A 20,149-nucleotide genomic window follows, 5' to 3' on the forward strand; every position below is an offset into this window, starting at 1 on the left:
ACCCATAAGGGAGCTGAATTTCTGAAAGAGCACAGCAGCAATCACTAAACCACAGCAACACCTCCCTCTAAATATCACAGGTTCTGTTTGTCACAAGTTTTATTCTCACATTCCCTGGCACACTAACATATCTGTATAAAACCCTCTACAGCCATTTTCTCCCTCAACACTGAATCACAGCCCAGACGGCCCCGTCCCACCAGACAGACAGAGCTGTCTCACCAACTGGCCAACACCTTCACATAACATCAGCTAGCATAGCAGACAGCAGACAGCAGGAGCCATTAAGTGACAACTCCACAGTAGTCCCCATAGAGGGCTGTGTGTGTGACAGCCAGGCTGTGATATAGACAGACACAGCCAGGGCCTGCTTACAGCATACCGACACTATACCCCATCTCTGTGGTTTCAGCTCTGCCTGAGAGACTAAATCCATTGAGCCAGGGTGGCATGTACTGTAGCAGCAGCCATGGTTTGGCCAGATCCCTCAGCATGACAATCCCCTCATGTTTGTCTGTCTATCTGCAGGGTGTGAATGCACACCAGAGGGTAATTCAAGAGAAGCGGCCTTTTAGGGAACACATTGTCTTTTCTCTCCTTAACAGCTTTACACAAATGTCTGAGAGCCGAGAAAAGTTTGCTGTGAGCCAAGGGTCTGGGGGAGGGTGAGGGGATAGAAGACGAGAGGTACTGTAGCTACATTGACCTGGTAAATGGCTTAGCTACCGAAAAACTTCAGAACAAAAGGATAGGGGTGATTTTTGAGTGCTACTTGTTGAATTGTTGAGACAGGGATTTTTGAAGGGCGTTAGAGCCACTTCACAGAACAAAACACACAGACGCAAACACACACCCACTCATAGAAGAATACAGCTCAAAAAGAGCAAGGATACCAATGGGCAAATCATATGGACTAAAATAGTCATACGGAAGCGGAACTCAAGAATTCTAGTCTATAACATCTACTGTATATTGTTGACAGACACAATAGCCAATATTGTTTCTCTTTCTGCCCAGAGTATACTTCAAGGGATAACAGATTCAGACAAATTTACAGGAACATAAAAATTCATAGTGTACTCTCTCCACAAAAGTATTACTTCACTTCTCTAGAAGTTATTAAATCCTCTGTTGTTAACTCATATAAAATACAGCCCTTTAAACAGCCTCATGCCCTCTCTGTTGCTCCAGGGAAGAGAGGAAAGAGAGGCAGGAAAATAGTATGAGCATAAAGGAAGGAAGAAAGAAGAGCTGGATGAATGAAGAAACAATATTTCATATTATGGTCAGATGTGGCTAAGAAAAATGCATTGGGAAAAGTAGGGGGAAGGAGGGGAGGGGAGAAGAGAGCGAGAGGGGATTTGGTCCACAGAATAGAGTACACCCAGTAGTGTAACTACCTACCTTGACCGGTGTGGCTCAGGTGGTGGTGGTGCTCTACACTGGGCGATCGGGGTTCTGGCAGGTCCTCACTCCCTCCATCTGCAGATGAGGAGTGAGACAAAGAGGAGAGAGTGTGAGCGTGGGGATGCCAGGAAAAGGAGCGAGAATGAGTGCGGCAGTGTGGCTGGCATTCCAGGTAGGCCACCTCATCCTCCACCAGCCAAGACTGGGACCTCAGGACCCCCAGGAGACTACTGACACACAGCCCCTCCACACCCCTCCTCCAGGGACCCAGACGATCCCGCAAACTGGCAAAGTACACACAATTCTTCTTCATCAAGGTGGGTTGGGATGTAGACTGAAGACACCAACCAGGCCCTAGTCCAAAGCCCAGGGCCCGCCCACGAGAGAACTGTTACAATACTGAGAGGAGTGGTGATCCAGAGCTAGTCCTTCTGGATGAGTGAGAGATAGGACTGGTGGTACAGTACACTACAGTAGGCGTTTTCTGAAAGTTGGCTAATTATATGAGGATCAATTACTGTGGGCCCAGAGGACTGAGGATGCGCCGAATACAACTGGTGTAGACTTTTTTACAGTGAAATGCTTGTTACACGAACCCTTCTCAACAATGAAGAGTTTAAAAATAAAAATGGTAACAAAAGAGGAATAAAATACTGAAGAATGGAGCTATATACAGGAGTACCAGATCAATGTGCAGGGCTATGAGATATTTGAGGTAGATAAGTACATAAAGGCAGGGTAAAGTGACTAGGCATCAGGATAGACAATAATAAGAGTAAAATAAAGAACAGAGTAGCAGCAGCAAATGATGAGTGTAAAAGTGTGGATTAACCACAGTGGATGGAGCAGGGCTGGATTACGGGGTCGATGGGTCAGCGCCTGCTTTGCCTCTCCACTACAGGGTCTGTTTGACAAGGCCGAGTCCCTATCATAGGCAGTGATCTACAGTACAACTAAGACTGCATGGCACCTTATTTCCTATATAGGGCACTATTTTTGATCAGAGCTGTATGGGCCCTGGTTAAAAGTAGTGTACTAAACAGTGAATAGGGTGACATTTGGGATGCAGCCTAACTGTGCAAGGGGCTTTGTGGCATATCATGATTTATTCCTAAATCACACATCCCACTGGTATTAAGTCAGCCCATTTATAAACCAAGCCGTTGTTTGAAAGTTATCTAAGACAATGGATTTCCTCTCTCTCTGTAGTAGATCTTGGCTTGCCACCGAAGTACAAAGCGGTGTGAGTCTTTATTGCTAAGGGTTGTGTACTCTGGCAATGGCGGATGCACCAAATGTGTTACCATCAAAGAGTCCTGTGTGTGTGTCTTCACCCAAACAAACACTTGTGTATTTCAACCGATCATAAACCCACAAATACAGATACTGTACATCTGTGCACAGTATGCTGTTGTGCCCATACAGGATAGATTGGGCTGCTGGTGGAAAGATATAGCTTGTCGATAGACTGATAAAATTACCCAGAGGGCCGGAGTGTGTTAGTGTGAGAACTGGGGTAGTGAGAGGTTGACACAGTCTCATTCTGTTACCCTGGTTCCTAACTGCCAACACCACCCTCACCACTTTGACAAAGGTCTATTCTGCTATCTTTATTTTTAGTTTGGTTGTTTATAGAATAACACGTGGATATAATGTGATGCTTTCAGTAATGCTGTGTAGACTATTTTTTGTTTGGTTGTTTCAGTCTACACAGCATTGCTGAAAGCATCAAACTATTATATCCAAATGTGTTGGCAAGTTGGTTAGGACATCTACTTTGTGCATGATACAAGTAATTTTTCCAACAATTGTTTACACACAGATTATTTCACTTATAATTCACTATATCACAATTCCAGTGGGTCATAAGTTTACATACACTAAGTTGACTGTGCCTTTAAACAGCTTGGAAAATGCCGAAAATTATGTCATGGCTTTAGAAGCTTGTGATAGGCTAATTGACCTCCTTTGAGTCAATTGGAGGTGTACCTGTGGATGTATTTCAAGGCCTACCTTCAAACTCAGTGCCTCTTTGCTTGACATCATGGGAAAATCTAAAGAAATCAGCCATGACTTTAAAAAAAATTGTAGACCTCCACAAGTCTGATTCATCCTTGGGAGCAATTTCCAAACGCCAGAAGGTGCCATGTTCTTCTGTACAAACAATAGTACGCAAGTATAAACACCATGGGACCACGCAGCCGTCATACCGCTCAGGAAGGAGACACATTCGGTCTCCTAGAGATGAACGTACTTTGGTGTGAAAAGTGCAAATCAATCCCAGAACAACAGCAAAGGACCTTGTGAAGATGCTGGAGGAAACAGGTACAAAAGTATCTATATCCACAGTAAAACAAGTCCTATGTAAACATAACCTGAAAGGCCGCTCAGCAAGGAAGAAGCTACTGCTCCAAAACTGCCATAAAAAAGCCAGACTACGGCTTGCAACTGCACACGGGGACAAATATTGTACTTTTTGGAGAAATGTCCTCTGGTCTGATGAAACAAAAATATAATTGTTTGGCCATAATGACCATGGTTATGTTTGGAGGAAAAAGGGGGATGCTTGCAAGCCGAAGAACACCATCCCAACTGTGAAGCACGGGTGAGGCAGCATCATGCTGTGGGGGTGCTTTGCTGCAGGAAGGACTGGTGCACTTCAAAAAATAGATGGCATCATGAGGGAGGAAAATGATGTGGGTATATTGAAGCAACATCACAAGACAACAGTCAGGAAGTTAAAGCTTGGTCGCAAATGGACAATGACCCAAAGCATACTTTCAAAGTTGTGGCAAAATGGCTTAAGGACAACAAAGTCAAGGTATTGGAGTGGCCATCACAAAGCCCTGACCTCAATCCTATAGAACATTTGTGGGCAGAACTGAAAAAGCGTGTGTGAGTAAGGAGGCTAACCAACCTGATTCAGTTACACCAGCTCTGTCAGGAGGAATGAGCCAAAATTCACCTAACTTATTGTGGGAAGCTTGTGGAAGGCTACCCAAAACATTTGACCCAAGTTAAACAATTTAAAGGTAATGGGACCAAATACTAATTGAGTGTATGTAAACTTCTGACCCACTGGGAATGTGATGAAATAAATAAATGCTGAAATAAATCCCTCTCGACTATTAAACTGAACATTTCACTTTACTTAAATAAAGTGGTGATCCTAACTGACCTAAAACAGGGAAATTGCTACTAGGATTACATTTCAGGAATTGTGAAAAAATGAGTTTACATATATGTATTTGGAGAAGGTGTATGTAAACTTCAGACTTCAACTGTAGATCATATGTCAACTGCTCAAGTCAGCAGTGTATTCAACAGACTACAACTGTCAAAATGTCTTAGCCAGCCTCTACTGAAATATAAGCCCATCACAGAATAATATCTCCATAATAATCACAATAACCTCTAAGTTATCCCATGTCGTATATTAAAAAACATGCAGTCACATTTAGGATGTACACGGAGGGCTGTGTTCTGTCAGAAAATTGTCTTTTGGCAGAACCCAGACAGTTTAAGTGGTCAATTATTTCCCAGGTTTTAAATGCCAGAGTGCGTCAAAGGGAATGCCTCATTCTAACAGTGTCTGTCTCGAACACTCTCCTCTGCACAGGAGGTTGGTGGCACCTTAATTGGGGAGGACGGGCTCGTGGGAATGGCTGGAGCGGAATGATATCAAATACATCAAACACATGGTTTCCATGTGTTTGATGCCAATCCCTTTGGTCCGTTCCAGCCATTATTATGAGTCGTCCTCCCCTCAGCAGCATCCACTGCTCCTCTGCTCTGCTTCCCTTTTGAAAAGTCAGGGTGACATCATCCTCACAGAGAGGTTCAGCTAGCTCTGTAGCTCTCTGGGTTCACTGTGTGGGTAGACAACAGCAGTCATTAGTTAGTGCACCAAGAGACTTCATTGACCTTCATATGTCTGGGAGACAGTCTTTCACTCTAAAAGCATGAATTACCGTTACACTGTTACAAAGCATCGGGTGAAGTTGCTCTGGTACAGTCCAGTCCTTTTGATGTGTCATCCGGAGGCCACGGAGAATGATCATGCTGCAGACTTTGTCCGTGACCGGCCAGTCTGCCACTCAATGGCCAGCTCATGGCATTTTAGTCAGTGAGTCAGTATCCCTCTGCAGGCATACAAGGCCCTATTGTCTCAGTACTCTGAATTAACTGCACGGACCGAGCTGAATTGTTTTAGGCCATAGTAGTGATTTTTCTACACTCCTGGAAAAAAGTGTTCCAAAAGGATTCTTCGGCTGTCCCCATGGGAGAATCCTTTTTGGCTCCAGGTAGAACCCTTTTGGGTTCCATGTAGGACCCTCTGTGGAAAGGGTTCTACATGGAACCAAAAAGGGGTTATCCTATGGGGACAGCCGAAGAACCCTTTTAGGTTATACATCGCACTTTTTTTTCCTAAGAGTGTACCATTGTTGCTCTGCCTAGCCGGGGTCCATCTGAAATGGTAACCTATTCTCTTTATAGTGCACTACTTTTGACCAGGGCCCTTTGTGTGTGTGTGTGTGTGTGTGTGTGTGTGTACGTGCGTGTAGATAAGTGAGGCAAGGGAAGGCAGTTTGTCACCCTCTGTATTATCCAGCCTGACAGGCCAAAGACAATGCTGTCAGCTCTTATGTAATGTTACCTTGAGAAAGGACCTGAGTGCTGAGCCAGTGTGGACTAGCTACTTCCACTAGGAAAAGAGGGAATGAGGGATATAGAGTGATTAATCCCCCAGGGAGACACAGCAGCATAATGCAGTTGTGGCAAGATGGAGGGACGGCTGATGGAAGGACTGCCAACGTCCAGGTGTGGGCGTAGGGAAAATGTTGCAGATTTAAAGCAAATTCTCTGCCATTGTACCCATTTTACCATGGGTTGGAGAGAACATTTGCAGTTTGAAAGCTAATTTAATGGTGCAGTATGTAGCTTTTCTGACAGAATGCACATAGAAATGAGAGTTATAGATCTGTCATTCTCATTGAAACCAAGTCTGAAAAGTTTCAGATCTGTTTTGTGCTCTATTTCTATGCATCACATCCTTAAGTTTTGCTTTTGCTCTTTTTACTTCTCGGGTTTTGTACACCAGCTTCAAACAGCTCAAAATATTATATTTTGGGATATTTAAAAAGACATTTCACAGCATTTTAGATGTTACAATGATTTCTTTCTACACTATACTGTGCATTAGGAAAGTATTCAGACCCCTAGACTTTTTCCACACTTTGTTACATTACAGCCTTGTTCTAAAATGGATGAAATAAAAAAATCTTCCTCATCAATCTACACACAATACCCATAATGACACGTGAAAACATGTTTCTTGAAATTGTAGCAAATATATAAAAAATAAAAAACTGAAATACCTTAAATACATAATGATTCAGACCCTTTGCTATGAGACTCGAAATTGAGCTCAGGTGCATCCTGTTTCCATTGATCATCCTTGAGATGATTCTACAACTTCATTGGAGTCCACCTCTGGTAAATTCAATTGATTGGGCATGATTTGGAAAAGCACACACGTGTCTATAGAAGGTCCCACAGTTGAAAGTGCATGTCTGAGCAAAAACCAAGTCATGAGGTCAAAGGAATTGTCCGTAGAGCTCAGAGACAGGATTGTGTTGAGGCACAGATCTGGGGAAGGGCACCAAAACATTTCTGCAGCACTGAAGATCCCCAAGAACACAGTGGTCTCAATCATTCTTAAATGGAAGAAGTGGCAGGGACTGGGAGACTAGTCAGGATCAAGGCAAAGATGACCAGAGGAAAGTACAGAGAGATCCTTGATGAAAACCTGCTCCAGAGCACTCAGGACCTCAGACTGGGGCGAAGGTTCACCTTCCAACAGGACAACAACCCTAAGCACACAGCGAAGACAATGCAGAAGTGGCTTCGGGACAAGTCTCTGAATGTCCTTGAGTGGCCCAGACAGAGCCAGGACTTGAATCTGATCGAACAACTCTGGAGAGACTGCAGTGACACTCCCAATCCAACCTGACAGAGCATGAAAGGATCTGCAGCGAAGAATGGGAGAAACTCCCCAAATACAGGTGTGCCAAGCTTGTAGCATCATACCCAAGAAGACTCAAGGCTGTAATCACTACCAAAGGTACTTCAACAAAGTACTGAGTAAAGGGTCTGAATACTTATGTAAACGTATTGTTTTTTATAAATTTGTACAAATTTCTAAAAACCTGTTTTTGCCTTGTCCTTATGAGCTATTGACTATAGATTGATGAGGGAAAAAACAATTGAATCAATTTTAGAATAAGGCTGTAATGTAACAAAATGTGGGAAAATACTTTCTGAATGCACTTTTTTCCTATAAACTGAAATTAGGCGAACCATTCAAATGTTAGCAACCAGGAAATGGAGGGGTGAATTCTGCCCATTGTACCTTTAATGCAAATCTACTCATTTTGCCATGGGGTTACCCAGATTATGGTGGAGATAACATTTTGCAGTTTTAAAGAACATTTTGCAGCTTAAAAGCTAATTTCCTACGCATTTTTCCATGACACGTCATGTTCATATGGTATCTGAATGAGACTAACAAAATCAATGGAGGCCCGATGTTAGCTGAAATGGGCTAATTGAGGGACTGTCAGTGACTGACAGAACAAGAAGAAAACTGCTGATGTACAACCAAATTTCGAAATCGCACCTTTTTGTATTTTAATATTTGAACTCTAAGCAGTAAATTGAGATGCCGACTGAATTCCCCCCCACATACACACAGAAAAAAAAGGGGGAGGACCCTCAGTGTCCACATATGTCGCTTATTTGTTGGGCTGGCACTGAGATATAGAATGCAATTTCCACAAACACATGATGGAATTACAGCTTTAGTTATGTTTCTAGCTACAGTACATGTTTATTTAGCCTAGGTGCAAACATTCAAATCACTGGCGTTTTCCAATTTGCGGAGCAGTCGATGCCTCATGTTTTCAATGAAAGGGTAAAAGAGTACAGTACATCCAAACAATGCAGACTACAATATAGGTTCATTTGTTTCAATGTTATCTCATATTCTGCTGAGCTTGCGGCTATCATAATATAATGTTATGTAATTCATTTGAGCTTCTGCTTCCCTTCTCTCCCCCTGAGCCCTCCCAGGTATGACCTTTTTTTTCACTAGATGTTCTACAGTAGTGAACAGACAACACAACAAGGGGAACCATACTTGGAATTAATTGAATCATACGCTTCAGGTGCTGCAGCACAGCATAAACAACATACTCCACTATAGACAGCCATGTTAACAAAAGCAGTTCAAATGTTACAAAATCACAAACATAGCTTAAACCAGTATCAAGGGAAATTCCATGGGAAAGGAATTACACAGAGACTCAGATTCTTCACCTTAAAATGTATGCCAAACAAAAAACCCTGATTTCAAAATTTAACAAACCACACAACTGCACTGAGTGTACAAAACATTATGAACACACCCTAAAATGTAGTTGCATCCCACCTTTTGCCCTCAAATCAGCCTCAATTCATCGGGGCATGGAATACAAAGCTGTCGAAAGTGTTCCACAGGATGCTTCCCACAGTTGTGTTAAGTTGGCTGGATGTCCTTTGTGTGGTGGACCATTCTTGACACACTGTTGAGTGTGAAAAACCCAGCAGCGCTGCAGTTCTTGACACACTCAAATTGGTGTGCCTGGCACCTACCCTCTCTTTCCATTACATAGACTGACCAGGTGAAAACTATGTTCCCTTATTAAATCCACTTCAATCAGTGTAGATGAAGGGGAGAAGACAGGTTAAAAAAGGATTTCTAAGCCTTGAGATGATTGAGACATGGATTGTATATGTGTGCCATTCAGAGGGTGAATGGGCAAGACAAAAGATTTAAGGCACTTAAAAATGTTGTACACTCACTGTATATGCATGTTTTTTAAGTCTGTTAAGAACAAATGATTATTTTACAAACCCTCCCCTAACATGGACAATGCTGGGCCAATTGTGCGCCGCCCTATGGGACTCCCGATCATGACCAGTTGTGAGACAGCCCGGGATCGAATCAGGCTCTGTAGAGACGCCTCTAGCACTGAGATGCAGTGCCTTAGACCGCTGCGCCACCCGGAGCAGCGGGTGAACAATTTGAATAATTTATGCAGTAATGAATTTCCTGGAAAAACTGTACATCTTCATAGTTCTTCCTGTAAATGTGTTTTGTAAAATCTGTGGAAATTAATCCTTGTGCATAGAGTTCTCTGGTTTGTTAAACTTTGAAATCAATGGTTCTTGTTCGGTATACATTTTAAAGTGAAAAATCTGAGTCTCAGCCTAATTTCATTACCATGGAATTGCCCTCAATCAGACCATTCTGCTGATTCCTTTCATGTCCTCATAATACACTCATCCCTCTCTGTGAGGCAGGGTGGCTATACCATACAATTAGCTAGGCAGTACAAAGGCCATGGACGGTGACGCATGAGAGGGCCTGATCTGCGTCAGGTGCTGGCCGCCATCTCTACCTCTCTACAGGGTCCTGGAAGGTGTTGTTAGTGGAACAGGAAGTATAGAGAGAGAGAGAGAGAGAGAGAGAGAGAGAGAGAGAGAGAGAGAGAGAGAGAGAGAGACACAGACAGACAGACAGACAGACAGACCGACAGGAGAAAAATATGAGAGATAAAGAGATAAAGAGAGGCACACTCTGTGCCTCTAAAAAAAGGTCTGTCGCAGTATTGAGTGGGTGGGCTTCACCAGAGAGACACATAACCAACCAGCATCCTGAGGTACTAGTGGCCTTATATTATACAAAGACACTCAAAACACCGCTATACATAACACTGAAACAATATGGAGGTAGTGCCTGCGTGTGAAGTGACTGACTACTCGTCCCTGGTTCCTTGGTTCTCTTCAGGCAGAAATAAGAGTGAGATGGAGGAAGAGCGTGAGTGAGAGAGAGAGCACATTATAGCTCCTGGTCTTCCTTGAGGCGTTCCATTGATCAGCACCATGGAGGACTGACTTTTTTGGAATCCATATTTTATACATAAAGAAGCAGCACCAAGCTAACTGAGCATTTTCAATTTCATTTTCAATTTCTCTCTCTACTGCCATAATAACAATAATAATGATAGTGTATTTCATTTACAAAGTGCATTTCTGGACCTCAAGGCTAGCTACCATCACCCAAATCACTATCACCTTCACTCACTCACTCTCTCCTTTTCTCTCTTCCCAGTCTCCCTCCCCATCTTTCTCTCAGCACAGTGACAATGCAGTCACACTCTCACACTCTCTCTGACCTCCAGTGTACTGTAGGAGCTGTGAGTACCCTGCTATGGAGGCATATGTCAGTCTCTACTGTCTACTGTTCACTGCAAACTATTGTATACCAGGTAAATAAATGGCAAAAGGTTCTGATTCTGACATAAACAAATGGCACACTATTCCCTTTAGAGTGCACTACTTTTGATCAGAGCCCTATAAGCCCTGGTCAAAAGTAGTGCACAATAGGGAATAGGGTGCCATTTGGGATGCACAGAGGTCTCACTGCAGTGCATTCAATAATAATGAGTGAGTAATCTATCAATCTTCACAGACGGCATTTAAATAAACCATTGATTTTGAATAGGAGAATCAAGGATGAGCATTGGGTTAATATGAGGGCAACAACAGTTTACATCATAACATCAAAGTGTCTGTGTCATGGCGATAAACAGTCCTTTGTGTGACACAAACCTGTCCCCTAACAACAACAGTACAGTAATAACACAATGACCATATGAACTGAGAAAATATCACTTTGGAGAAGAAAAAAAACTCTCCCTAGGGAAGAGACGTCATCTGATGTCAGATATGAAAGGTGTCATTGTCTGTTCTTCTATTCCAATCTGAGTACAGAGCTTTCAAATGGCAGGGGGCAACCATTAGTCCAGAGAGGAGAGAGAGAGGAGAATATAGAGGGAGGGATGAAAGAAAGGAGAGAGAGAGGGGGAAGAGTAGAGAGAGACAGAAAGAGGGAGGGAGGGAGATAAAGGAGAACACACAGAGAGAGAGAGATAGAGAGAGAGGATGGGGAGAGAGTATGCCCTCTTCCCTCACGCTCCCTTATCCTTATCCTCCGTTAGCAATGCAATCACTCATCCTGTACTCAACAACACTGGCAATAGATGCCTCACACAAGAACACACACAAACGCAACATCTCCATTGCAGGCAGAGGAGTGAACTGTGAACAAGCAGGCTTGAATAATTAAACATTATTTTACACAAATAGAAATAAAGTAGAAAACACAGTATGTGACTGCCAGCTTGTAAACCACTGCCAAAACACTTTACCCAGTAATTTAAGAAGATATATATTTGAGAGGATATGACTTGGCAATTACCCCAGGAAGAGTAGATGCTGCTTCTGCAAAAGCTAATGTGAATTCAAAAAAGCAAATAAAGAAAGAAACAATGATAGTTACCTTAAATGGATTAGCACTCCTGTTCTTCCAGAAAACACAACCGAATGTGTAGACATTCTTTCTGTCTGGCATGACTGGAAGCCTATAGTCTGAATCTAAGGGTGGGGTTGGGTAGGGGGGCTACATCCAGAGTGTCCACTCTACTCTGCACAGGGCATTTTGTAAAGTCTGAATCTGAGGGTGAATGAGTGTCGGGTGTTCTTGCGTGCACGTGTCCACTCTGCCTCTCCCCAACGTATTAACCCTGAGAGGGAGGGAGGGAGGGAAGGAAGACAGGGCTAGGCTAGCTTAGGCAAATTTGACAGTCACAGGCAGCAAAGTAGCAAATAAGTTACTGTATTTCATATTGCAGTACAACTACTGTAATCCTAATACAGTATCAAAGCAAGCACTGTATAATGACACAGTAAGATACAGTATAATTGACTATTATACTGTAAAAAAATACAAATAAAAGTTAATTCTACTGTAATTGGAATGAATTAATGAATAAATTAAATTAATTGGGGTGAGATTTTACAGTATTTTACCGTAATTACATGGGATTGGTGCAAGCAAGTTGGCTGCTAGGCAATGTGTTAAAACATTACAGTATATCAATTAATATTAGGTGTATTAGATCACTTGCACTTCTAGAGGCCTTAACAAAGGCTCCCAAACTGGCAGCAACTACAGGGCAAAATGCTCAACCATTAAAAGTTTAAGAGATAGCTGCCACTCCAATCTGTCCACAATACATTTTAAAATGATGTGGCACTATAACCACAAATGAGTTAAAACCCCCATAAAGTCTTCTTAATTGTATTTTTAAATCACTGTATGCCTACTAAATCCTTGTGTACATTTATTTTATGAAAATCAGCAAATATATTTTTTATCCTTTTACCTCTTTTTGCTCAGTCTGATCATGTGGGCGTGCTGATACAAATCTGAATATATTTACATACACAGCCCTGATAGGTTTGGGCTCCTGAGTGGCGCAGCGGTCTAAGGCACTGCATCCCAGTAGTGCAAGAGGCGTCACTACAGTACCTGTTTCGAATCCAGGCTGTATCACATCTGGCCGTGATTGGGAGTCCAATAGAACGGTACACAATTTGCCCAGTGTCGTCTGGGTTTTTCCGGAGTAGGCAGTCATTATAAATAAGAACTTGTTCTTAAACTGACTTGCCTAGTTAAATAAAGGTTAAGACTCTAGTCTAGAGCCTACCCCGCTTACCCCTTCAAAGTAGGAGGATACATGCAGTTCCTTCGGAAAGTATTCAATTGATTACATTTAGATTGTGCCACTGGCCTACACACAATACCCCTCAATGTCAAAGTGGAATTATATTCTTAGAATTTGTTACAGATTAATTAAAAATGAAAAGCTGAGTATTCAACACCTTTTTTAATGGCAAACCTAAATAAGTTCAGGAGTAAAGATCTGCTTCACAAGTCACACAATAAGTTGCATGGACTCACTGTGTGTGCAATAATAGTGTAAAAACATGATTTATTTGTTATGACCTCCTCTCTGTACCCCACACATACAATTAGGACCTTACAGATACAGTACCTTTGGAAAGTGTTCAGACCACTTGATGTTTTCCACATTTTGTTACGTCAAAGCCTTATTCTAAAATTGATTAAATTGTATTTTTTTCCCTCATCAATCGACACACAATACCCCATAATAACAAAGGAAAAACAGGTTTTTAGAAACGTTTGCAAATGTATTAAAAATAAAAAACGGAAAAATCACATTTACATAGGTATTCAGATCCTTTACTCAGTACTTTGTTGAAGCACCTTTGGCAGCGATTACAGCCTCGCGTCTTCTTGGGTATGACGCTACAAGCTTGGCACATCTGTTTTTGGGGAGTTTCTCCCAATCTTCTCTGCAGATCCTCTCAAGCTCTGTCAGGTTGGATGGGGAGCGTTGCTGCACAGCTATTTTCAGGTCTCTCCAGAGATATTAGATCGGGTTCAAGTCCAGGCTCTGGCTGGGCCACTCAACGACATTCAGAGACTTCAAATCAAAATCAAATGTATTTATAAAGTCCTTCTTACATCAACTGATATCTCAAATTGCTGTACAGAAACCCATCCTGAAACCAGGTGTAGAAGCACGGTGGCTAGGAACCTAGGAAGAAACCTAGAGAGGAACCAGGCTATGAGGGGTGGCCAGTCCTCTTCTGGCTGTGCTGGATGGAGATTATAAAAGAACATGGCCAAGATGTTCAAATGTTAATAGATGACCAGCAGGGTCAAATAATAATACTTGTCCCAAGACTTGCCCCGAAGCCACTCCTGCATTGTCTTGGTTGTGTTCGCCCTAGTCTGAGGTCCTGAGTAATCTGGAGCAGGTTTTCATCAAGGATCTCTCTGTACTTTGCTCCATTCATCTTTGCCTCGATCCTGACTAGTCTCCCAGTCCCTGCCGCTGAAAAACCTCCACACAGCATGACGCTGCAACCACTATGCTTCACCCTAGGGAGGGTGCCAGGTTTCCTCCAGGCGTGATGCTTGGAATTCAGGACAAAGAGTTTAATATTGATTTCATCAGACCAGAGAATCTGGACTCGTGGTCTGAGTCCTTTAGGTATCTTTTGGCAAACTCAAAGTAGGCTGTCATGTGCCTTTTACTGAGGAGTGGCTTCAGTCTGGCCACTCTACCATAAAGGACTGATTGGTGGAGTGCTGCAGAGATGGTTGTACTTCTGGAAGGTCCTCCCATCTCCACAGAGGATCTCTGGAGTTCTGTCAGAGTGGCCATCGGGTTCTTGGTCACCTTCCTGACCAAGACCCTTCTACCCCGATTGCTTAGTTTGGCCGGGCGGCCAGCTCTAGTAAGAGTCTAGATGGTTCCAAACGTCTTCCATTTAAAAATGATGGCCACTCTGTTCTTGGGGAGCTTCAATGCTGCAGAAATGTTTTGGTACCCTTCCCCAGAACTGTGCCTCAACACAATCCTGTCTCTGAGCTCTACGGACAAATCCTTCGACCTCATGTCTTGGTTTTTGTTCAGACATGCACTTTCAACTGTGGGATTTTACATAGACAAGTGTGTACCTTTCCAAATCATGTCCAATCAATTGAATTTACCACAATCAAGTTGTAGAAACATCTCAAGGATGATCAATGGAAACCAGATGCACCTGAGCTCAATTTTGTGTCTCATAGCAAAGGGTTTGAATCCTTATGTAAATAAGGTATCTGTTTTTTATTTTTAATACATTTGCAAATAATTCTACACAGCTGTTTTCGCTTTGTAATTATGGGTTATTGCATGTAGATGTAATACATTTTAGAATAAGGCTGTAACGTAACAAAATGTGGAAAAAGTGAAGGGGTCTGAATACTTTCCGATGGCACTGTATCTGTAAGATCCTTCAGTCGAGCAGCGAATTTCAAACACAGATTCAACCACAAAGACCAGGGAGGTTTTCCAATGCCTCACAAAGAAGGGCACCTATTGATAGATGGGTAAAAAAAAGGCTGACATTTAGTATCCCTTTGAGCATGGTGAAGTTATTAATTACACTTTGGATGGTGTATCAATACACCCAGTCACTACAGAGATATAGGCGTCCTTAACTTTGCCCGAGAGGAAGGAAACCAATCAGGGATTTCACCAGTCCGGTGGTGACTTTAAAACAGTTACAGAGTTTAATGGCTGTGATAGGAATGACAGAGTGAAAAGAAGGAAGCCTGTGCAAAATAAAAATATTACAAAACATGCATGCAGTAAAACTGCAGAAAATGTGGCTAATAAATTACATTTATGTCCTGGAATCAAAGTGTTATGTTTAGGGCAAATCCAACATCACTGAGTACCACCCTTCATATTTTCAAACATGGTGGTGGCTGCATCATGTTATGGGTATGCTTGTTCTCGACAAGGACTACAGTAGGGAGTTATTTAGGATAAAAAATCAATGGAATAGAGCTAAGCACAGGCAAAATCCTAGAGGATTTGGTTCAGTCTGCTTTCCAACAGACACTGGGAGACGAATTCACCATTCAGCATAACAATAACCTAAAACACAAGGCCAAATATACACTGGAGTTAATTACCAAGACAACTTTGACTGTTCCTGAGTGGACTAGTTACAGTTTTGACGTAAATCAGCTTAAAAATCTATAGCAACACTTGAACATACCTGTCTAGCAATGATCAACAACGAACTTGACAGAGCTTGAACAATTTTAAAAAGTTGAATGTGTCCAGGTGTGCAAAGCTCTTAACCATAAAGACTCAGCTGTAATCACTGCCAAAGGTGATTCTAACATGTATTTACTCAGGAGTGTGAATACTTATGTAAATTAGATATTTATTTCATTTTCAATACATTTGCAAACATGTTTTCACTTTGTCATGTCGTGATATTGTGTGTCGATGAGTAAGAAAAAAAGATTTAAATCAACATGTGTAATAAGTCAAGGGGAATGAATACTTCCTGGAGGCACTGTAGGCAACTAAAAAATGACTGGGTCATTTATTGGTCAGAATAATCAGATCAGATTGTGACGTCATGATCTGGGTAAAAAACTCCATCCCATCTGAACAGGCTGACATTTCAGGCATTTCATTTTTTTTCAAACAGCTCTTACACCAAAAGGGCATTATCTTAATTTTCATCATTTCAGAGTGTTATTTTGACCATGGAAAAATGGTAGACATGCGTCACTTACTCGGGTACTGTAAGTAACTCAATTAAAGCTAAGTATCTTCAGGTAAGTACAATTATTTATACAGGGATAACAAATATGAGAACACCGTATGACTCTACAGCAAAACTACAGTTGACAAAAAGGGACAATTACAACTAGCGTTCTAGAATGTAAAACAAAACCCACAAGCCCAAATAAAAGTGGACATGAGCTGCTGCATGATCTCTTGAAGAGACAGTATCCCATCACAAAAAAAGCATGAGACAACTGAAACAAATAATGAAACATGAAGTAATTCAATAAATGTCTCATACTTCAAATGTAGGCAAAATCATAAATTGGCTACCATACCATGTACCCAGTTGTGGTCAAAACGTTTTTGGCACTCCAAACATATCGTAGGGTACTGTATTATGTCGAGTGGAATTACACTACCATTTCAAATACAGCAATTATTTCCCTACCAACAACATTTTCCCACAATGCACCATCATTTACAGTATTCTGCAGTATAATGCTTTCACACTATTTCACTGAAGATAATAGCCAAAATTATTGTATAAATTACAGTTTTCCATTACAGTGTAATAGCATACACACACACACACACACAAACACATGTACACGCTCACGGAGTTAATAATATGTAAATATCTTCATAATAACTGTGTCACTGTTTCCCGTGACCCCATTTAAGGTAAGGTGAAATAAAGAACAATGCTGATGCCCATGTATTCAGGATTCTGGAAGCTACTTATTTACACAGTATGTATTTTGCTACCCTCAGCTTTCAATAATAATATACCTGCACACACAGCAAGGGCACTTCTTCCTATTTAAACCTCACAGCGCTCCACAGCCAATGAGCCCATTCACATCAAGAGGGAACATGAAAGAGAGTTCCTCGACTGGCAAAATCAACAAGATGCTACTGCTACTGCAAACGTGGGGGGAGAGATGGTGTGGGGCAAAGTCCCACAGCATCAACATTTAAAGGGACAACATTTTACATTGCTCAGTTCACAAGCATATGCTTGTCTAGAACAGGCTTTCACAATCTGGAGCTGGAAGGTGTGGTGTGTGTGTGGGGGTGTGCATGACGTAAAGGTAGACTCTAGCGAGGATGAGAGAGGAATCGAGAAGAGAATACAGATTGGAAAGATGGGTGTGGAGGAGACAGCATGGGGTGAATATGAGGAAAGATTGGGGAGTGAGAGAGGGGACTTGAGATGAGAGGGGGATGGGGAGACAGGGAGGTGGCTGACAGACAAGGTATAGGACCTGCGTAGATGGATAGACAGAGGGGGGATGACTGGGAAGAGGGGAGAAAGATGGAGTTGCGAGGACCCTCAGTAGCCCACGAAAGGCTAGAACATTTAGCTCCCTGCTCTCCTGTTATATCTTCCTCTCTTCTCTCATATTTCTTATTTTCTTCTCCAGAAATATCCCAGGGTGAGCTGAGTGGGTGGGTGAGAGATAGAGAGAGAGAGAGAGAGAGAGAGAGAGAGAGAGAGAGAGATTGAGAGAGACAGCATGGATGGTCAAAGTGGGTGAGAGATGGCCATGGTAACACTAGATCCTGGGGGAGAAGTATGGGTGCTGCTCAATGATGCATCTCCCATGGATAGAAGCACAACAATATAACGTTAGGATCCCTCAATCAACAACGAGGGACATGAGCATTCAGTATGTATTTACAACCTGCATTATTATGAAGAAAATCAGTAAACACACAAGCACAGAGCTGAGACCCCCCCCCCCTCACACACACTGCTAAGGGGTGGGAACTTGCGTGACTCAGAACCTGATTGGTGTGAAGGCCCCATACCTGGGCCAAGGTGACACAACAGGAAGAACCACAGAGCCACAGCAACAGAGAACAGAGGGAAACAGACATCTGCTAAACAGGTCCAAAACACTGACAAAAAAACAGGCTACTGAATAGACTATTTCTATTAATCTAAATAATAACAGTCCATTCCCTCCCCTATTCTCCACCCAGACCTTCAGTCCAGACTCTCAGAGTTCCCTGTATCCAGCTCACCTTTGTCAGTCCAACGTCTTGGCTTCCCAGGCAATTCAATAATCCTGCACCATAGAGTAAGGAAGATCCAAAACAAAGGAAAGAGAGAGGGAGACTGAGGAGGAAGGAATGCTGAAGGGTAGAAAAAAGAGAGGGGTGAAAAAGAGGTAGGGAAAAGAGAGCAGGAGAGGTAAAGCGTGGCCCAGACAAGGAGAGAGCTCTCCTCAGTGTGAGCAAGCAGCGAGGAAAGAAAGCACCAGGTGTCAGCACACACACACACAGAGGCGTGCTGTGCACATGTACACACACACACACACATTGGGGCGCGTTGCATGCATATACACACACACACTCACCAGCAGACAGGCACTCTCTCCCTCCTCCCCCTTTCTCATCTTGCTCTCTGCTAGCAGCAATAACTCCCTCTCATCCTGCCTCCAGCTCTCTCAGTCAGGGCAGACCTCATTAACCCTTGTAGTACCAATATCCTTGCTAAACAGATCCTCATTCTAGATCCAACATTTATATTAGTATATTTTTTGAAAAATAACAGATTAATAATCATTTAGAAATACAAAGACAACCAAGTCATATACAGTATGTGTGCTGTAATTCATTCTCATTATTAACACAACTATTCTGAATGAAAGGTGCCTGTGCATAGGCCTACATTTGTGAAGTATCCTAAAATGTCTGCGCATCATATGAACAAGCAACCCTTCTGCACCAAATCAGCTAGTGTTTCCTATGATGTATACTTTCTCCTGGGAGAGACCTCCCTAGCAACTCTTCTCTTATTGCACTTTATATCTTAGGGCACTCAGATATAAACAAACAAACAAAACAAAAAAACAAGGAAGGAGTCACAACATTTTATTAGGTGTCGATTTCAGAAAAGAGGATAAACTCATGCACATTGAATAGAATAAAAAAAAATCATAAATTAACAAACCAACCATCACCCAGACGTCATCATTATTGGTCTGTTGGTGGATCGGGGTCTATTTCTGGGACTCTGAAACCAGCAGCAGTCTTATCAGTGCTCAGGTGTTGTCAGAATGAGGCATTCATGCTACTGTGACTATCTGACTGCTCCATCTCACACACACTTTCACACATCAGGCTATGAACACCTGAAGGCTATGAAGGCCTCTAATCAATATGTCAACATGGCACATGAAATAAGGGCAGAACACAACGCAGAATGCAACACGAGGTGACACGCAAACAGCCAACACAATAACAGGTTTCACATTTCCACTGTGCCTTTGGTAGAGACACTGGAGAGAGAGAGGGAGAGATGACAAGAGGGGAGGAGAGATGGCAGTTTTGTTTGTTGTTCTGGAGTGATAGAGAGAGAAGAGAGGAGGGGAGTGAAGAGGGGAGGAGTTAGATGGAAAAGAAGAGGCAGAGTTCCGCTGTTCTTCTGGAGTGATAGAGAAAAGAGGAAAGAGCATAGGAAGAGGTTAGACCAGACCTGTTTTACCCACGCACTGACTGCCCACTGTACTGCTGGAACGAGAACGTTCCATTCTGACAACTGAACAGACCCTTTGTTATAGTCCATCTTTGTTACCACGATGAGTGTTTCCTATTCGTCTCAAAGAACCATTAAATAT

The 20,149-nt window shown here is 42.4% G+C and overlaps 1 protein-coding gene across 7 annotated transcripts in view; it reads right to left on the reverse strand.

Moving 5' to 3' along the window:
- Positions 1 to 20,149, reverse strand: part of tanc2b (tetratricopeptide repeat, ankyrin repeat and coiled-coil containing 2b) — a 213,023-nt gene that overhangs the window by 107,414 nt on the left and 85,460 nt on the right. For 5 of the 7 annotated variants that reach the window (XM_031805234.1, XM_031805232.1, XM_031805237.1 and 2 more), the window contains exon 4: positions 1,405 to 1,482. In XM_031805234.1, the coding sequence (XP_031661094.1) occupies positions 1,405 to 1,482 (78 nt within the window). Of the gene's footprint in view, positions 1 to 1,404; positions 1,483 to 18,551; positions 18,756 to 20,149 lie in introns of those variants that run through there. The other 2 variants (XM_031805240.1, XM_031805238.1) reach the window with 2 other exon arrangements.

The sequence above is a fragment of the Oncorhynchus kisutch genome, linkage group LG25 (assembly GCF_002021735.2).
Source record: "Oncorhynchus kisutch isolate 150728-3 linkage group LG25, Okis_V2, whole genome shotgun sequence".
Lineage (NCBI taxonomy): Eukaryota > Metazoa > Chordata > Actinopteri > Salmoniformes > Salmonidae > Oncorhynchus > Oncorhynchus kisutch.